Source organism: Polyodon spathula, chromosome 24 (genome assembly GCF_017654505.1).
Source record: "Polyodon spathula isolate WHYD16114869_AA chromosome 24, ASM1765450v1, whole genome shotgun sequence".
Taxonomy (NCBI): Eukaryota; Metazoa; Chordata; class Actinopteri; order Acipenseriformes; family Polyodontidae; genus Polyodon; species Polyodon spathula.
This window is the reverse complement of record NC_054557.1, coordinates 9,055,431-9,071,182: the sequence shown is the minus strand read 5'-3', so window position 1 is coordinate 9,071,182 and position 15,752 is coordinate 9,055,431. Positions and strand designations below refer to the sequence as shown.

General features: G+C 38.8%; 1 protein-coding gene across 4 annotated transcripts; it reads right to left on the bottom strand.

The window, feature by feature from the left end:
- Positions 1-642: 642 nt before the first annotated feature.
- On the bottom strand, positions 643-14,994 carry LOC121298963 (zinc transporter 4-like). 4 transcript variants are annotated; one of them, XM_041226354.1, is made up of 8 exons: positions 14,903-14,994; positions 13,048-13,597; positions 8,617-8,763; positions 5,991-6,144; positions 3,848-4,058; positions 3,083-3,188; positions 2,299-2,433; positions 643-2,141 (listed from the first exon to the last, which is right to left on the bottom strand). In XM_041226354.1, the coding sequence occupies exons 2-8, from the start codon at positions 13,454-13,456 to the stop codon at positions 1,987-1,989; spliced, it is 1,317 nt and encodes a 438-aa protein (XP_041082288.1). In that variant the 5' UTR covers positions 13,457-13,597; positions 14,903-14,994; the 3' UTR covers positions 643-1,986. The 4 variants fall into 4 exon arrangements, with proteins under 4 accessions (XP_041082288.1, XP_041082287.1, XP_041082289.1 ...); XM_041226353.1 differs by lacking the exon at positions 14,903-14,994 and adding an exon at positions 14,196-14,559; XM_041226355.1 differs by lacking the exon at positions 14,903-14,994 and adding an exon at positions 14,196-14,558 and having other exon boundaries at positions 8,617-8,661.
- Positions 14,995-15,752: the final 758 nt, after the last annotated feature.

Here is a 15,752-nt window from a genome sequence, read left to right as displayed (position 1 = left end):
TCCAGAACAACTGGTGTCCCTCCTGGTTTTTGTTCCAACTGTACACTAAATTGCTTAATTGGGCCAATTAATCTTCTAATAAGTGCTTGATTGGTCCAATTAAGTAATTTAGGGGACAGTTGGAACAAAAGCCAGGAGACATTGGCCCACCAGGACCAGGATTGGGCACCCCTAAATTACATCGTGTATACAATGTACTGTATATGTTACACTCACTGTCAGGATTCGGTCAATGACCGACAAAAATAACCAATTCGCAATTTCAGCATTGACAAATTATTAAAGAATGAAGTCAAAGGTTATTTCGGTGTTTGAGCAAATTATTTTAATCAAATTGCAAAATGGAAACTATCAAACAAGCAAAGAACAAAACATGAAAGAGACCGCTTCTTCATTCCTTGAGTAAAGCGATATAATCAAATTGCGAAATGGAGCCTTTCATTTCGTTCTTTGATAATCTGTCAGTGCTCAAATTGAATTATTTTGTCGATCACTGACCGAATCCTGGCTATGAGTGTAACATATATAAAGACTCCCTGCTATAGACTTACAAACAGCTAAGCCACTTCTAGGAAATACTGCCTCTCTCTGTGACACACATATGTGAAGCATAAGTCCTATTTTATTAGTGAGACACACTCCAACACAGTATGCATTTTAATTGAGAAATGAGATGAAGAGGGTATTCAAGTACAATTAATTCAAAATGTAAACTTCTCTTCATTCATATACTCAGTGAATATGTACAACTTTATTAAATGCAATAAAGCTTTGTCACCTATTACATAAAATGTTACTTCTCAGGTGAAGTAAAACATAAATGCAGCATCTTTAATTCAATAATGTTATTTATGCATTTAGAAATTGAAAAAACAAATGATTCATTTGTGTTAAATACTGCATATTGCACCAGTCATGTCTGTGCAATGTTGTTACTTCCAAGTGCTTTCTTTTCTACATCAAAACAATATAACAAGAAGGTACCTTTTGTGAGTTATTGGCACAAATTGTAGATTAAAATACTTAGGCACCATTAAAACAGTGAGGCTGCATACAACGGCAAACTCATCTTCTGCATATCATAACAAAATTAAGTTTGGCCATGTTAAAACAAATTCAAGTATCTGATTTGCATATACAACTCCTGCACCAGGGGGCGCCCAAACATACACAGTCTGCCTTTTATAACTCTACTAACACCAACTGGAAGGCCAACAGCAGCAGATGTCAAATTGTAGTCTTCAGAGTAGCGACAGTTGAAATTGTGAAGTAATCAATTGTATCGTAATAATAAAATAATAATAATATGCATTTCTGTAAGTGATATAAATATCGGTTACACATTTCAACATATTGCAAATCAGAGACAAAAACTAATTATATATGATTTACAGAGTTTGTAGTCTGTTTCACGAGGAGTTAAAGTGCTGAAAAAGTTACAGTTCACACCACTGCCGAGCACCCCTTTAAGCCATTCATGAAAACGGTGCTCCGAGAAATCAGGGGGTGTACAGTGTCATTAATTTGATTCATGTCAGTCGTGATCTAATGCAGTACAGAGTATCTAAACAAAGATATGTAAACATAGGTAAATAATAAATGCAAATTAATCTCTTTTGTCTGTGCTACTTATGTGTGCTACTGGCTTAAAATAAATCTTTGCAGAAATGAACAGAAGACATACCAAATTAAAGCCCTGAATAAAACAGGCATGTGCTGGCCCATTTAATGATACATAATAATCAAATAAAAATATACCAAAAGTAGAATTAAGGTAGCAATACAACTACAAGTCCACATAAAAGGTAAGAATTACTCAGCTGCTTGTGTATTAAATCTCTATCAGAAAGCTGGCAGTTGTGCTCCACTCAACCTCTCAGTGACATCACCTTGCCATACTTCCGCAGCTTAGCAACCAAGTCTGAGAAATCCAATGACTGTTCCAAACTGTTCTGCATATGTGATGCTCAGGAAGATCCTGGATCATCAAGCACTAGAACACTGGCATTTCACACACAGTTGAGGGAGTCTCTGCCTGAAGCTTTGTACCTGAATAGTGCACTTATACATTCCATATGTGTTCAGGAGGAGAAGCCTGGCCTTTGATTGCACTTCTTCCCACTTGGTTGAGCTGTCTGGAACTTTAAAGAGGGAAAAAAAGAGATGCCTTTGTTTATTACTACTTTAAAACGAATCTAAATATCTCCCATCAAATACAATCTTGTAGAAAGATATGATAAGAAAAGGTATGCTGGCTGACACAAACAGGACGTTCAAACAATGCACCGTGCCACTTACTGAGCTGTAAATGCACGACTGCAGCCGTTTTGCCAGCGGTCAACGCCCAGACATTGAGATCATCTACTGAATACACGTCTTCCAGTTTCAACAGATCTTCTTTGATACTGGTCACATCCAAATGCTTCGGAACACCTGTGGAATTGGGGAGAGGAAAAGGTTTGATATGCAATGGCAAAAGCAATCCTCCACAGAATCATTGCCTCGTTTTTAACCCTTGTAGTGTATAAATGGGTCAGTGATTAATGCTGTCACTGAAATAAATGTGTGGCAGCATTAAAAGCTATAAAACATGAGACAACTAGGAGGTGAAAAGTTGCTGAAATTAGAAATGTTTAGGTTGTGTTGCTTTAAGAGTACCAGTAAGTAGCGGGGTTCTGAAACAGACTTCAAAGTTATAAGAAAAAAGTTGGCAGGATGCTAGCAATGAAAAGATAAATTACAGGTACATTATTTAAACAGCTGTAACAACACGTGGGGATGGATAACGCTATATTTTTCAGAACTCCACTACGCACATAGAGATTTTCTTTTACTATGTCACTTGCAAGAAGTTGCCTTTAAAGTTGAAACAACTCACTGATTGTGAGGTTTTAAAGAACTTTTGCTTGAATTTAAACAGATTTGAGGCTGTTGCTTTAACTGCTGGATAATGTCCAGCTACAATTTCTAAACAAAAGCCACAGCAACAAATTTTGTTGGTGTGCAAAAATATAGCCCATGCACCACAAACTCTCCGACTGGAACCTGAGAGAACTGAACCATATAACAACTTGCAGCTTACCTTCCAGTACAATAATCCCAGTATCCCACATGATTCGTAAGGTTGTAAACAGCACAAGCACGGAGAACACATAGGTGCAGATAGGGTCCGCAATCTTGTACTCTGGCTGTAAATGTAACAAAATGACTGTTAAAAGGTTTTGTAACTGCAAACTAAAAAGGTCATTCTTGGGCTAAATTTGGAAACTAGGATCTTTTGCTGTAAAATATGTTAGGAAATATCAAAGACAAAGCAAGTTCTAAAAAACAGCTGTCCCCCATTTGCAAGGCTGTACGTCATGCGCTATTTAAAAGTCTGTTATGATAGACTGATATTCACAGAGTTTTATATTCAAAGAACTGTTGTAGCCTGCAACCTGACAAGTCCAGACAAGTAGCATGCATTCAGAACTTTTTTTTAATCCTTCAGACTTGGGGGGGGACGGGGGACAGGGGGGGACGGGGGACGACTTTTGTAAAGCTGCATACTATATATTTAACTCTGAATGGACGTTGTACTGTCCATTCTAATTCAGTCTACAAACAGTATGGTAGGTAGACCCTTAATAAAGAACCAGTTTGTTTTCTGTTCTGAGACGCCACTGACACACATCCTATGCGCTTGTTTTTAAGTCTGTCAGATTTGATTGTTCCTTTAAAATGCACCTCCTGTCTGATGGCTGTAGAAAGCAGGATGTTTTTGGTGTAACTCATTTGAATGGCCTTACTCCCTACCTCTGTGTACAAAAAGGTAAATCAAACGTGAACCAAACCAAGCCACTCCTACCTTAAAGCGGATGATATAAGCTGCCACCAGCACCCCGACACTCTGAACCAGGTCTCCCAAGGCGTGTATGAAGGCAGCTCTCACTGCCAGGCTGCCGTGACTCTTGCCATGGCTGTGCCCATGCCCCCCTTGTCCTGAGCTGGTAGCGTGCTGCGAGGTCCCGTGGGAGTGGGAATGGAGGTGTCCTGTTTGATTCAGTATGAATCCCATTCTGTGCAAGAGAATCACACTTTAGTATTCATTCAGGCTCTGGTCCAGGAACACAGAACAGCATGTTTAACCCTTTCAGTCTTCAGTTGTTATTGTCGAAAGTTATATAATTAAAAAAGGAACACCTTTACTGAGTATACATGAGAACAGGACAACATTATTATTTTTTTTTACATATATGTACATATACTACATCAGACTGGGACCAAGTTGTCCCATGAGGCTCCAACGTGATATATGGCAGCATATATTAACATATGGCAGCGAGGTTTTAATCTTTAATACATTTCTCTGAAGCAGCTCTTTAATCCTCTATGATTCATAGGCAGCTCTCAGCACTCTATCATAATATATGATGTGTCTTTCACTATAACATGGGAAAAAAAAAACATTCTTATTGAAACATTTGTGTAGTTTTATCATTTTTAAAAGTTTCTTTTCAGTATTACCAATTCTACATCTAAGTCAACTAAATCATTCAACAGCTGTTTAGTAGACGAGACACCACGGTAGAAAACTACATTTTCTAACTGAAAGCGAGTTACAAAGTTTCTAATAATTTGAAGTAGCAATAAATAAATCAATGTTGAACCTGTGTAAAAAATAAATAAATAAATAAATAAATTAATATATATCTTTTTTAAAATATTTTTTTCCAAGGTTCAACATATTTTTTACACAGGTTCAACATTGATTTATTTATTGCTACTTCAAATTATATTTTATTTAATATATATATATATATATATTTTTTTTTTTTTTTTTTATTTACCCACACAATTTTCAACAAAATGTAAGCAATCCCTTACAAAATGTGCCAACATTTCACTTTTTATTTTAAATTGACTAAAACTGCAAAAAAAAAAAAAAAAAAAAAAAAATCACTTTACTATTAAAACATGTATTGTTTTTCCCAAAAAAACATCAGCGCAGTGTTTTCAAGAACACAACTGGGCAAAAACCTGTTATTTATCTACAGCTGTTGGTTTAACTATTAAAAAGCTGCAATTATGCCTGTAAAATATTACTTCTAAGTAAGGCTGGATTTTTTTTTTTTTCACGGTTATCACAGATTTCACAATATCCCTGTAAAAAAGTTTTGAAAGAATAATATAAACATTCATATTTTTAACACTCACAAATAAATATATTTGCCAACATTTGCCTTATTGATGCACTGCCTGTTACACTGCATTTAGGAACCTGGCAGCTGGTCCAGTTTGCTTCCGGTTAATAATTGAGCACACTGCACAGAGCTGCACGATTTCTTCAAAATGTCTTCAACGAAAAAGACACCAGCTGCATCAAAGATCGGAAATATTTCTGCTAAAGATCACAGTCCAGCACAAGAAGGGGACAGGTCACATGCCTGTTGTTATTTTCAGATGTATTTATGTTTTTATTTTGTTAGATAATTCACAGATGGTACATACAGATGGTCTTTGAAAAGGAGGACATAAAAAGCTAAATATTCTAGAATTTAGCATTTCCTTTTTTCAGGTAACCAATTAAATATTTAGGAACATTTGTTGCATAATAACTCTTGAGAAACTTAGCAATTTTGAATGTGACAACACTATTTTTTCTGCTTTAATAGAAATTATGTTTAATCATGAAATATCTTGAAATACATATTAAAACCCTACCTAATCAATAATAATGCATGTTTAAACATTTGTTTTGTAGTTGACAAATCATCTTGACAAGTATCAATCCCATGGCAAATTGGAGAGCAAACATCATTACTGAGAAGACTACATTTAATCAGAAATCCAAAACTTTAGGGATACAGAAACATCATAAACATTTACTTGGTAAGTAATTATCTTAATGAAATAAATATGTATTTCATTCTGCAGTTAATATACTGTGCCTTCAATTGCAAACAGCGGACATGTAGGTGAAGAGAACAGAGTACTACAGAAGGACTTACATTAGGTTCACTGCAACACCAACTGCTGCAGTAATGAGCATCACATCCCCATCAATATCAAAATCCTGGTGGATAGTTCTCTGAACAGCTTCATACAGCAGGACTGCTGCGAGAATGTATATGAGCAACACACTGACAACTGCAGAAATGACCTCTGTGCATGGAAATAAGAAACAATCATATAGCAGACATAACATTTACAGATGCTAAAAAATACTCCTGCATCAAATATATTATAGGCACATACCTAGTACAGAATCCACTTTTATACAGAACCAATGTTGTGTTAATATTCACACATGTGTTTGTTTGTTCTCCGCAGTTCAGATAACACAAGATGACACATGACACAATATCAGTGTGTTTACATTAAAATGGTCCACCAAACCTAAGTAACTTTCCAATAACTGGCTTTCAAACTTTTAATCACCCCTTACTTTATAAGTATACAATATACTGTATATTACAGAACTAATGGAAGCTGAAATACTAACAATAACATCTCTGAACATCTATCTAAATCAATTATCCTGCATTATTATTCTACCTGAAAAAAAAAGGTGTTTGATCGCCCAAATGTATCAAGATTACCCTTGACTAAAACCTGCCCACCTTCATCGGGGTGCTTAGAAGTGACTACGATAACATGCAATACTGTGACAAGTAATTCTGTTCTTTATTAGGCACTGCATGGAAAACTAGCATCATTACTATTGGTTATACAGTACTACACACGAGAACCCAGCCAAATGCGTTACTACAAAAAAGGTACAAACAGCAGATTTAGAATATTCAGATTATTCTAAAACACTTTAAGAGCTAGTACTCTATCTTACAAAAGTGCTGACCAAGGTAATATAAATCGCTGGTCCCTCTTCTGTTGAAGATCTCTTTATTTTTATTGTTTACTTCAGTTTAAATATGCAGGTATTTCAGACAATGCTATAAATGAAAAGATGCTGCTGTTGCAAGGTGGTATTCCACTTCACTGATCTAGCTGCAATCAGAGCAAGTTACCAAAGCAAAGGCAACAGCATGCAGCATCGGTCCACACTGCCCCATTGTATTTGACATATTTGTATATCCTGTTCAGTTCACTTACAAAAACAAGTGAAGCACCAAAACATTCACAGCATTGGCAAGCTCTACTTTAAGAGTTATACATTTCAGACACTAAAGACAGCGACCTCTTAGGAAATACTATAAGCTTTCTGTAGTTTTCTACAGGAAAAGGGAAGTCAGGGGTATGAAATGCAAAGCATAGTAAATGCTAAGTAGTGAAGTATAGTAAAGCCTTGTACAGTTCATGGTAAATTAAAACTAAAAATCATTTACTTTTAAAAGGGAATATGCAGTAATAATGTATTGGCAAATATTATCCTAATGACAGCAGGAGTCGTGCAATTGCTCTTAACTACATGCTTAATCATCACAAGCTATGCGGAAAGACAAGGGTTAATGTCAATCATTACCAATTTAGGAATTGCATTTATAATAAACAGTAACTGGGAAAATGTTTTGGTCACCTTGGAAACCAGAAATCACAGATGAGATGAAAAAATAAAAAAAGACATTTCAGCCCACAGCATGGGTGGGCACTGGGCAACATTGTCCCTTATCCAGTCCAGCGCTTTCATTCAACCATGTTCAATATTATTTAATTGAAACCATTAACAGAATGGTTCTCCTGAACTGATGATGTTGTATATTATTCTGACCCTTGGGGAAATAACTACATTTATTTTTGCTTGCCTGAGCTACATTGGAGCTGGAAGATATTATTCAGAACATGCTGCTGAAGCAGTAGCTCTGGGATTATGGCAGTTTTTTGGGGACAGGAAGGACAATCATCAAAATGTAATCTCTGCAGCTTTAAATTAATACTTTATACCCTTTGAATTTGCATACCTGTATTTTTTTTTTTTTTTTATAGTATTCTTAATATTTGCCATGATTAAAGTCACCCGTATATTTTACCTTTAGGGCAGTCTTTGAGCAAGCCTGAGCAAGGTGGGGTTTCATTATGAGGTCAGTATTCAAAATGATTACTGGCGGCTGCCATTAAGAGGGAGTTTTAGACATTCCCTACTGCAGATCTTTCACAGGCTCACTGTTTCTGGGGGAGTAAGAAACTACATGTGATCAGTGGTAATTGTAATGCTTTCTTTTCAGATTTTGGGGGAATGTGTTTAGGAATCACCCAAAATTCACTGTACACAGTACAAAATCCCCTGAAGTTTAAAAGGTAGCAGGGGACTCTCTAACATGTGCAAGACTAAATGCCCCTTCATTTACATTACAGGAAAATATATATTGTATTATATTTATGACATACAGTGGCTCTCAAAAGTATTCACCCCCTTGAACTTTTCCATATTTTACAATGGATTTAATTAGGAGTTTTTGCCACTGATTAACATAAAAAAGTCCATAATGTCAAAGTGAAAAATAAAATCTACAAATTGTTCTAAATTAATTACAAATATAAAACTGAAAATAATATATTATATATATATATAAACATATTTTTAAAACTTTATGAGACACGCACTAGAATTATAATTTGAAATAAATACACACATATATATATGAACTGGTATTAAAAAACACAAGCGAGTTCACTTACCTAGACGATGCAATCCAAAAGTGAACCTCTTAGTTGGTGGTTTTGCTGACAGCCACAATGCAAGCAAGGACACAACAATAGCGATGAGATCCGTTAGCATGTGCAGCGCATCAGTCATAATCGCTAGGCTATTGGCGACATAACCACCTTAAGTGGAATTTTTAAAAGAAGTTAAACTGCTTGCATGGAAGAACACTTAACAGTAGCCATTTAGATTGAAGGCGTATTTGCATGCAATCCATGACCACAATTAATGTTTAAAAAAAAAACAAGGTAAACATTTATAATACGCTACACACAGTAAAGTAGTCCCTGCTATAGTCCCCACTTTCTAACTGGAAATATTATATTTTGTTTGTTAAAAAATGTCCACAGCAAGTTTAGTTTAGTTCTCAAAAGAGTTCTTCTGACATGGGACTTTCTGAAATCAACAACGAAGCAAAGCAATGGTCTGTCTATAGGATGAGGATTTTGCCAGGCAGTGATGGCCAAAAAAATATGAAGTTGTTTGGATCTGTTATACGGTATATATTGGACCTTGCATTATGCAAAGTAGGAAAATTACTTTAAAATGGTATGTACCCACATGGAAATGTACACTATGATACTTCCATTAAAGGTGAAGCAACTTCCATGGTAAATATTTGTGTTGCAAAATTCCCCATAGACCTTGTCCTTTGTAAAACTGGCCATTAGCAATGTGCAATATGTATTATATTCCTTTATACTACAGTTTATTGCATTCATTTATTTTTAGATCACCCATATGGAACATGACGTGTGTGTATATTAAGTTACAGTATATTCAAAATCATGTGTCAGTAGCACCATATTTCTCCCAACGTCAACACTAGTTAATATTTCTTCATTAAGATCAATATCCAAAATCTACAGTTCCCTTTCAATTCGATTGACAACCATTACCGAATGGGAAGATCTCAGACTGACAATCTCCTAACAAATATTCAAAAGCTGCTCTATCAGGGCCCTGCTGTGAGGGGGAAGTCCCGCCCACCTCCTGCTGAAGAGGGACGGCCTCACAGTAGCACATCGCCATTTTCTCTCTCATATGTCTGAGACAGGTCGTAAATTGCTTCTGCATTTGCGTCCAAATTTGGCTGGTTTATTTGGTGCTCCAAATAAATTATAAAACCACGGTGTCATGCTTTCGAGTGTTAGTAACGCTGCTCTTGCTATAGTCCCACGTCAGTTTTCTGGCTAGAGCTGGTTTTGACCCCTCTTCAGGGATTAGCGAGCGGCCATTACTCTCACTACACGAGGCTTTGTGTAGCTAATACACCATGTGAGAGCTGTTCTGGTGCTGTAAGAAGACTGGTGGAGACTCTGAGGGCTCAGCAAACTATGCTGGAGACCCTATTAAAATCCCAGGGCAGGCTGCCCCCTACCACCGGGCAGCCCCAGCCCCCACAATCTCGTTGCCCGTCCCCTCTGCCGAGACCACCTAGCCCAGGCGAGCTGTCCTTTGCGACGTCCAGGTCAGACGTGTCGGACCCAGCCAGCTCCGTCGGGCAGGCCACAGTGGGGAGCACCTTGCCGCCACACGTGTCCAAGAGGGAGGAGTTCCGGGGCGCTAATGCAGCAGGCAGCCGCAGCCACGGATGTCCCATGGCTGGCAGAACAGGACTGATAGGGGAACCGCTTCCTCTAGCAGAGAGGACATCCACAGCACGCCCTCCCCTTATGCCAGGACTTCCTGGATTTGGTGCACTCCTCCTGGGGCAACTCAGCGTCTGCACCCTCAGCCTCCAGAACAGCAGAGTCTCTGCTGCAAACCGCAGGAGCTCAAGAAGCGGGCCTAGGTGGATTCCCCACCATCGGGGACACGGTCATGGTGTTGGTGCAAGGTTCCATCTTCATCAAGGGAGATAAAGACCCAACATGCCCTGCAGAACAACGGACGCGATGCTAAAAAAGGCATACGCATCAAACGCCATGGCCATACTGGTGCTCTACCAGAGCCAGTTTGGCGAAGAGGCTGCAGGACAGAGCCACAGAGGCAGACACAGGGGAGCTCCAGGCAGTGGCTAAGGCGATGACTGACCTAATAGGGAAGTTAGGTCAGGCATCAGGGAGGTCGCTGGCGGCGATGGTGGCCGCGCGCCGGCATTTGTGGCTGACGCAAGCTAAGATCGTAGAGACTGAGAAGGTGGCGCTGCTGGATGCCCCCATTACACCCTGCTACATTTTCACTAGCAATTAGCGCACAAACATGTACTGGTTTGGACAACGGACAACACCACAGTGGTAGCCTACATAAATCACCATGGCGGCCTACGCTTACCGGGCCTTCACCACGCAGCGCACAGACACCTGTCCTGGACGCACAGAAACTTGCGTTCCATCAGGGCAGTTCACCTCCCCGGTGTGGACAACAAGGCAGCAGACCTCCTGTCCAGAGGAGCTCCAGACAGCTTGGAGTGGAGGCTGCATCCTCAAGTGGTGAAACAGATTTGGGAGAGGTTTCGACCGGCACGAGTCGACCTCCTTGCCACAGCAAAGTCCACTCATTGCCCCATAAGGCTTCGTCCTCCCATGAAAAGTATGGTCCCCAAGTGGGATCTAGAACTGGTACTGTGGGCCCTTATAGGCCCCCCATTTGAGCCCATGGCATCAGCAGAACTGCGCCCTGCTTCATTGAAAGTGGCATTTTTAATAGCCATTACGTCTGCCAGACGAGTAAGTGAGCTTCATGCGCTGTCCATCGATGACACATGTATGGCTTTCACTGGAAGTGACTCGCGGGTAACATTAAGAACCAATTCATCCTTTTTGCCAAAGGTGGTATCCTCATTCCATTAACCAATCAGTGGTTTTGGAAACTTTCAGACCTCCCCTGCACGAGTCAGAGGAGGACCGTAGACAACATCCGCTATGCCCAGTTCAGGCTCTGCACTGTTATTTGGATAGGACCGCTTCCTGGAGACAGTCCAACCAGCTGATTGTCTGCTATGGGTCCCGCTCTAGAGGTCAGGCCCTATCGAAGCAACATCTAGCACACTGGATGACAGACGTGATATGCTTGGCGTATGAACAGACGCGATATGCTTGGCGTATGAACAGACAGACTCCCAGTTAACGGGGGACATTACGGCCCATTCTACCAGGGACCAGGCAACTCTGTGGGCTTTCCTTCGTGGTGCCTCCTTAGGTGAGTTATGCAATGCTGCTACATGGATAGGTAGTCAGACGTTTGTGCGTTTTTACCGCATTGATGTGACAAACCGAACGAGACCCTCTCTGGGCTCTAGAGTTTTGCAGGCGGCACGCCCTTAGGCGCTAATCTGGAGCCACGACAGCTTTGGAACAGCTTTCCCATTCGGTAATGGTTGCCATTCAAATTGAAAGGGAACGTTAGGTTATATTACCATAACCCTGGTTCCCTGAAAAGAGAATGACAACCATTACCCTTTGAGGTCGTGTCCCCAGCTGACCTGTTTCCGAAAGAAAATGGCAATGTGCTACTGTGAGGACGTCCCTCTTCAGCAGGAGGTGGGCGGGACTCCCCCCTCACAGCAGGGCCCTGATAGGGCAGCTTTAGTATATTTGCTCAGAGACTGACGGTCAGAGAGGCTCTTCCCATTCAGTAATGGTTGTCATTCTCTTTTCAGGGAACCAGGGTTATGGTAATATAACCTAACGATTTAATCTATTGAAATATAACCTGATGTATTTTCTAATATTTCTCTTCCATATGAATACTTTCTAGCATGCAACTGCATAAATACACATACACAAGTATACACATACAACCTTGTGTGGCTCTTTTTTTCTCATTTTGGGCATGTATTACATAATTATGAAAGATGCTGCAATATAAGAACAACAACAAAGAAAAACAAAGGATCAAAGGGGAACAGGGTTTCCTTTAAAATAATGGGATGGTATCCGACACCTCAAACTCACTTCTGACCTACTCCATAATTGTTGGAGAAGAAAAGCATTTTTACATTACTACAATTGTTAAGTGTGCTTATTGCACATGGAATAGCCGATGCTGTGTAGTGAATTTGTTGTACTCTTCTTACAAGTGCCAGCCTCTGCTCAGCCTGTATCCTCTGTCTCTCTTTCTGGTGAGCACAACTTTTGTTTTCTAGTGCCACAGCAAAAGTGTGTTGTAAAACTTTTATAAGTCTAATTTAGATTTGGAGGGGAGCATTGTGCAGTATCATATTTGGTAACCAGTGACTTCTTATTGAGCAATTAACAGGCAGGTTTAATAACTAAATGGACAACATATTACGCTACTCAAGACCTGGCAGCATTTCGGGGTGAGGGCCGGTGACACAGTGGAATGGCAGGGTTCACTTAGAATATTACATGGTTTTATTATTCTAGGACTACAGCTTTTACTGTTGAGATTTTACAAATAATGAAAGGTGCCCCAAAAATTAAAAATTTAATTTAACTTACCTATAAGTTCTCCTATCATAAAGAGAAAGTATAAAATAGCAGCGAAAGCTAGCTTCTTTTTCACTTTTTTCTGTTTGAATTGCTCTTTTTTCTTTGTGCATCCATCACACTGGTCCAACTGAATCCCCTGGTTCTGAAGGCTTGACGAGGAACCCAGGATAGAATCATCCTCTGATACTGCTGAATGAATACGTCTGCCGTTGACAGCCGAGGCAGCGTGAGGAATGCCCGGAGAAGAGTCACTCATCTCATCCGATACCACCACTCTGAGTTGGTTGAACTTGGGTAACTCCTCGTCCAGCACTTCGCCCGAGAAATCAAATGAAGTGGCGTCGTCGAGATCCAACGGACCATCGTTGGGCGTTCTAAGGACTGACTTAAAAGTTGTCCAAAGATTACCTCTAGACATTGTGTTACCGTTCTCTGCACAAATCTCCGAATTTAAAAGCCGAATCACTTGCAGTTTTTTTTTTTTTTTTTTTTTTCAAAACAAATATTTGTATGTTTTTATGTTCCAGCGGTCTTCAGAAATGTGCTGCACTGTAGGCATCTATTGTAAAAAAAAAATACATAGAGTTATAATAAACAAATAAAAAACAACACAAGGTATGTTCCTGCATCAGCACACTGTACATCAATAATATACCAGGTGGTTGATTCAGTTGTCAAAGAATAATGTCAACAATGTAAAGTTTAGTTTAGTGTAGGTTGCTGAAGTGCCGTGCGCAGCAACACTTAAGACAACCTACTAATACTAATCTTTTCCTAGATTAGTTCTCCCTAGTGTCACAATGCTTACGTTGATGTGGTATTTATGATCTTTGCAAGCAACACTACGGCATAATAAAAATCTAATCCATCAACAATTCTACAAAGCAGGCTCGTTGTGTAACCTCTTTAAAAAGGGTTGTTTGAAAATAAATAGCATACAAAACTGTCTAATATTAAAGAGTCAATATTTGACGTTAAAACAGTATGTGCTGTGAAACTGTCATACTCAGCTAGTAAAAAATAAAAAAATAAATACATTGTTTATTTTAAAAAAGCCTAACCATGTTTAAATAATGCGGCAGTTGTATAAATCGGGATGTAGCGAAATGTCACCTCTGCTATTTATGAGAAAGTATAATTGAACACTTTCACATTACCTTGTCACAGTGAATTATATTCGTACCGCATTGGATTGCCGAACTGCTTGTGCAAGCGCTCTGCTTTTTCTCCTCAACCAAACTACATCGAGCAGGAAGTGATGGTATGATAAGCATTGGCCCACGTTTTTTCTGTGTGTTTGTAACACACGATTGGACCTGATGATACAGGGGCCCCCGGGCTGCCATGATGAGGCCATTTGAGATGAAGTCACAAAACGTAACTGTGCACAAACCAAATTGATTGAATTTCTCTTGTTATTTTACCCATCACTTGTATTATTAGTTCTGCTGAGTTTCTCATTGGCGTAGCAGGCGAAAGGAGAGTCACTCAGAAAATAGAGAGCTTAAACCTCAATATGTTTACAGACTGGAAGTGAGTAGTGCGACAGTTTCTGAACAGTATATGCCATAGCTGGAAACGAGAAACAACGATTGTTTTTGTTGGTATTAATTACATTTGTAGCAACGCAAGATCATTATCCTTAAACGTTGTAACTTTATGTAAACTGAATAAGACTCTGAAGTCTGCATTATTACAAATGATAACGGTTGACATAAAAAAAAAAATGCTAACGAAATGTTTATGTCCTAACATTAGTAGAAAGTCTAGTAATATTTTTTATAAACGTTAATTGAATAATTTAAAGAAAACCAGTGACTTATTATTATTATTATTATTATTTAATAATAATTGCATTTCTTACGTATGTATTGTAACTTCTTTATTAGCCAGTGCACCACACCTCTTTCTATAGCGTTCTGCTGTAGTGGGAAAGGGGCCACACGTTGCATGCCTTGCAGCGCAGAGAGCAATGCTCATTCTTCAGCGCAAAGGGTGTGTGCATTGCTGCAGTCAGTCAAGCTCGGCTGTGCAAGCGAGTCACATGAGTTAAATTGCAGTCACGAGATTTTGTTGTCAAAGATGTTGCACTTCCTGGGGTGACGGTATTTGGACTCTGAAATAAGTGTTCATGAAACAACTTGGATTACTGATTGTTGTGTAGAGAAAGGTAGACGTTTTCAACTACTTAGCGTTTTTAAATATTAACGCTGGAAAAGGGCTTTGATTGTATCGCAATATAACCCCAAAACCTAGGCCACAATGCTTTCATGAAAATGTAATTTGTATTACATTACAATTATGTACATTTACTGAATATCTCAAAAAAGGTACTGTACTGGTATTACGTTCTTACCGTTTAGAATACTGGCTCTGTTGTTATTATTATTATTATTATTATTATTATTATTATTATTATTATTATTATTATTAAAGCAACCGTCTTTTCATTTTACAGTAATACTGGACGACAGCATTATTATTGTAACACACTGACACCTGGAACACAGTACTACAGTATAAGTTGTTTAAGTTATTTATTTATATGTGTGTTCAGTTAATTATTATACAATTTGTCAATTAAGATTTCTTGCCCGATGCTGGGGGAATCAAGGGCACTTATTATTTCTTTACCTTCAGCTTGCTGGTATGTAATTGTACAAACTGCCTTATGCCTCTCTAAAATGAGAAATATATATGCAAAAGTCGGTTAT

Coding starts and splice junctions, on each gene's coding strand:
- LOC121298963 (XM_041226354.1), bottom strand. CDS start 13,456: ATGTCTAGAGGTAATCTTTGGACAACTTTTAAGTCAGTCCTTAGAACG. Junction 6,145..8,616: donor TTTTGGATTGCATCGTCTAG/GTAAGTGAACTC, acceptor TTCCATGCACAG/AGGTCATTTCTGCAGTTGTC. Junction 2,142..2,298: donor AGTCGTGCATTTACAGCTCA/GTAAGTGGCACG, acceptor CCCTCTTTAAAG/TTCCAGACAGCTCAACCAAG.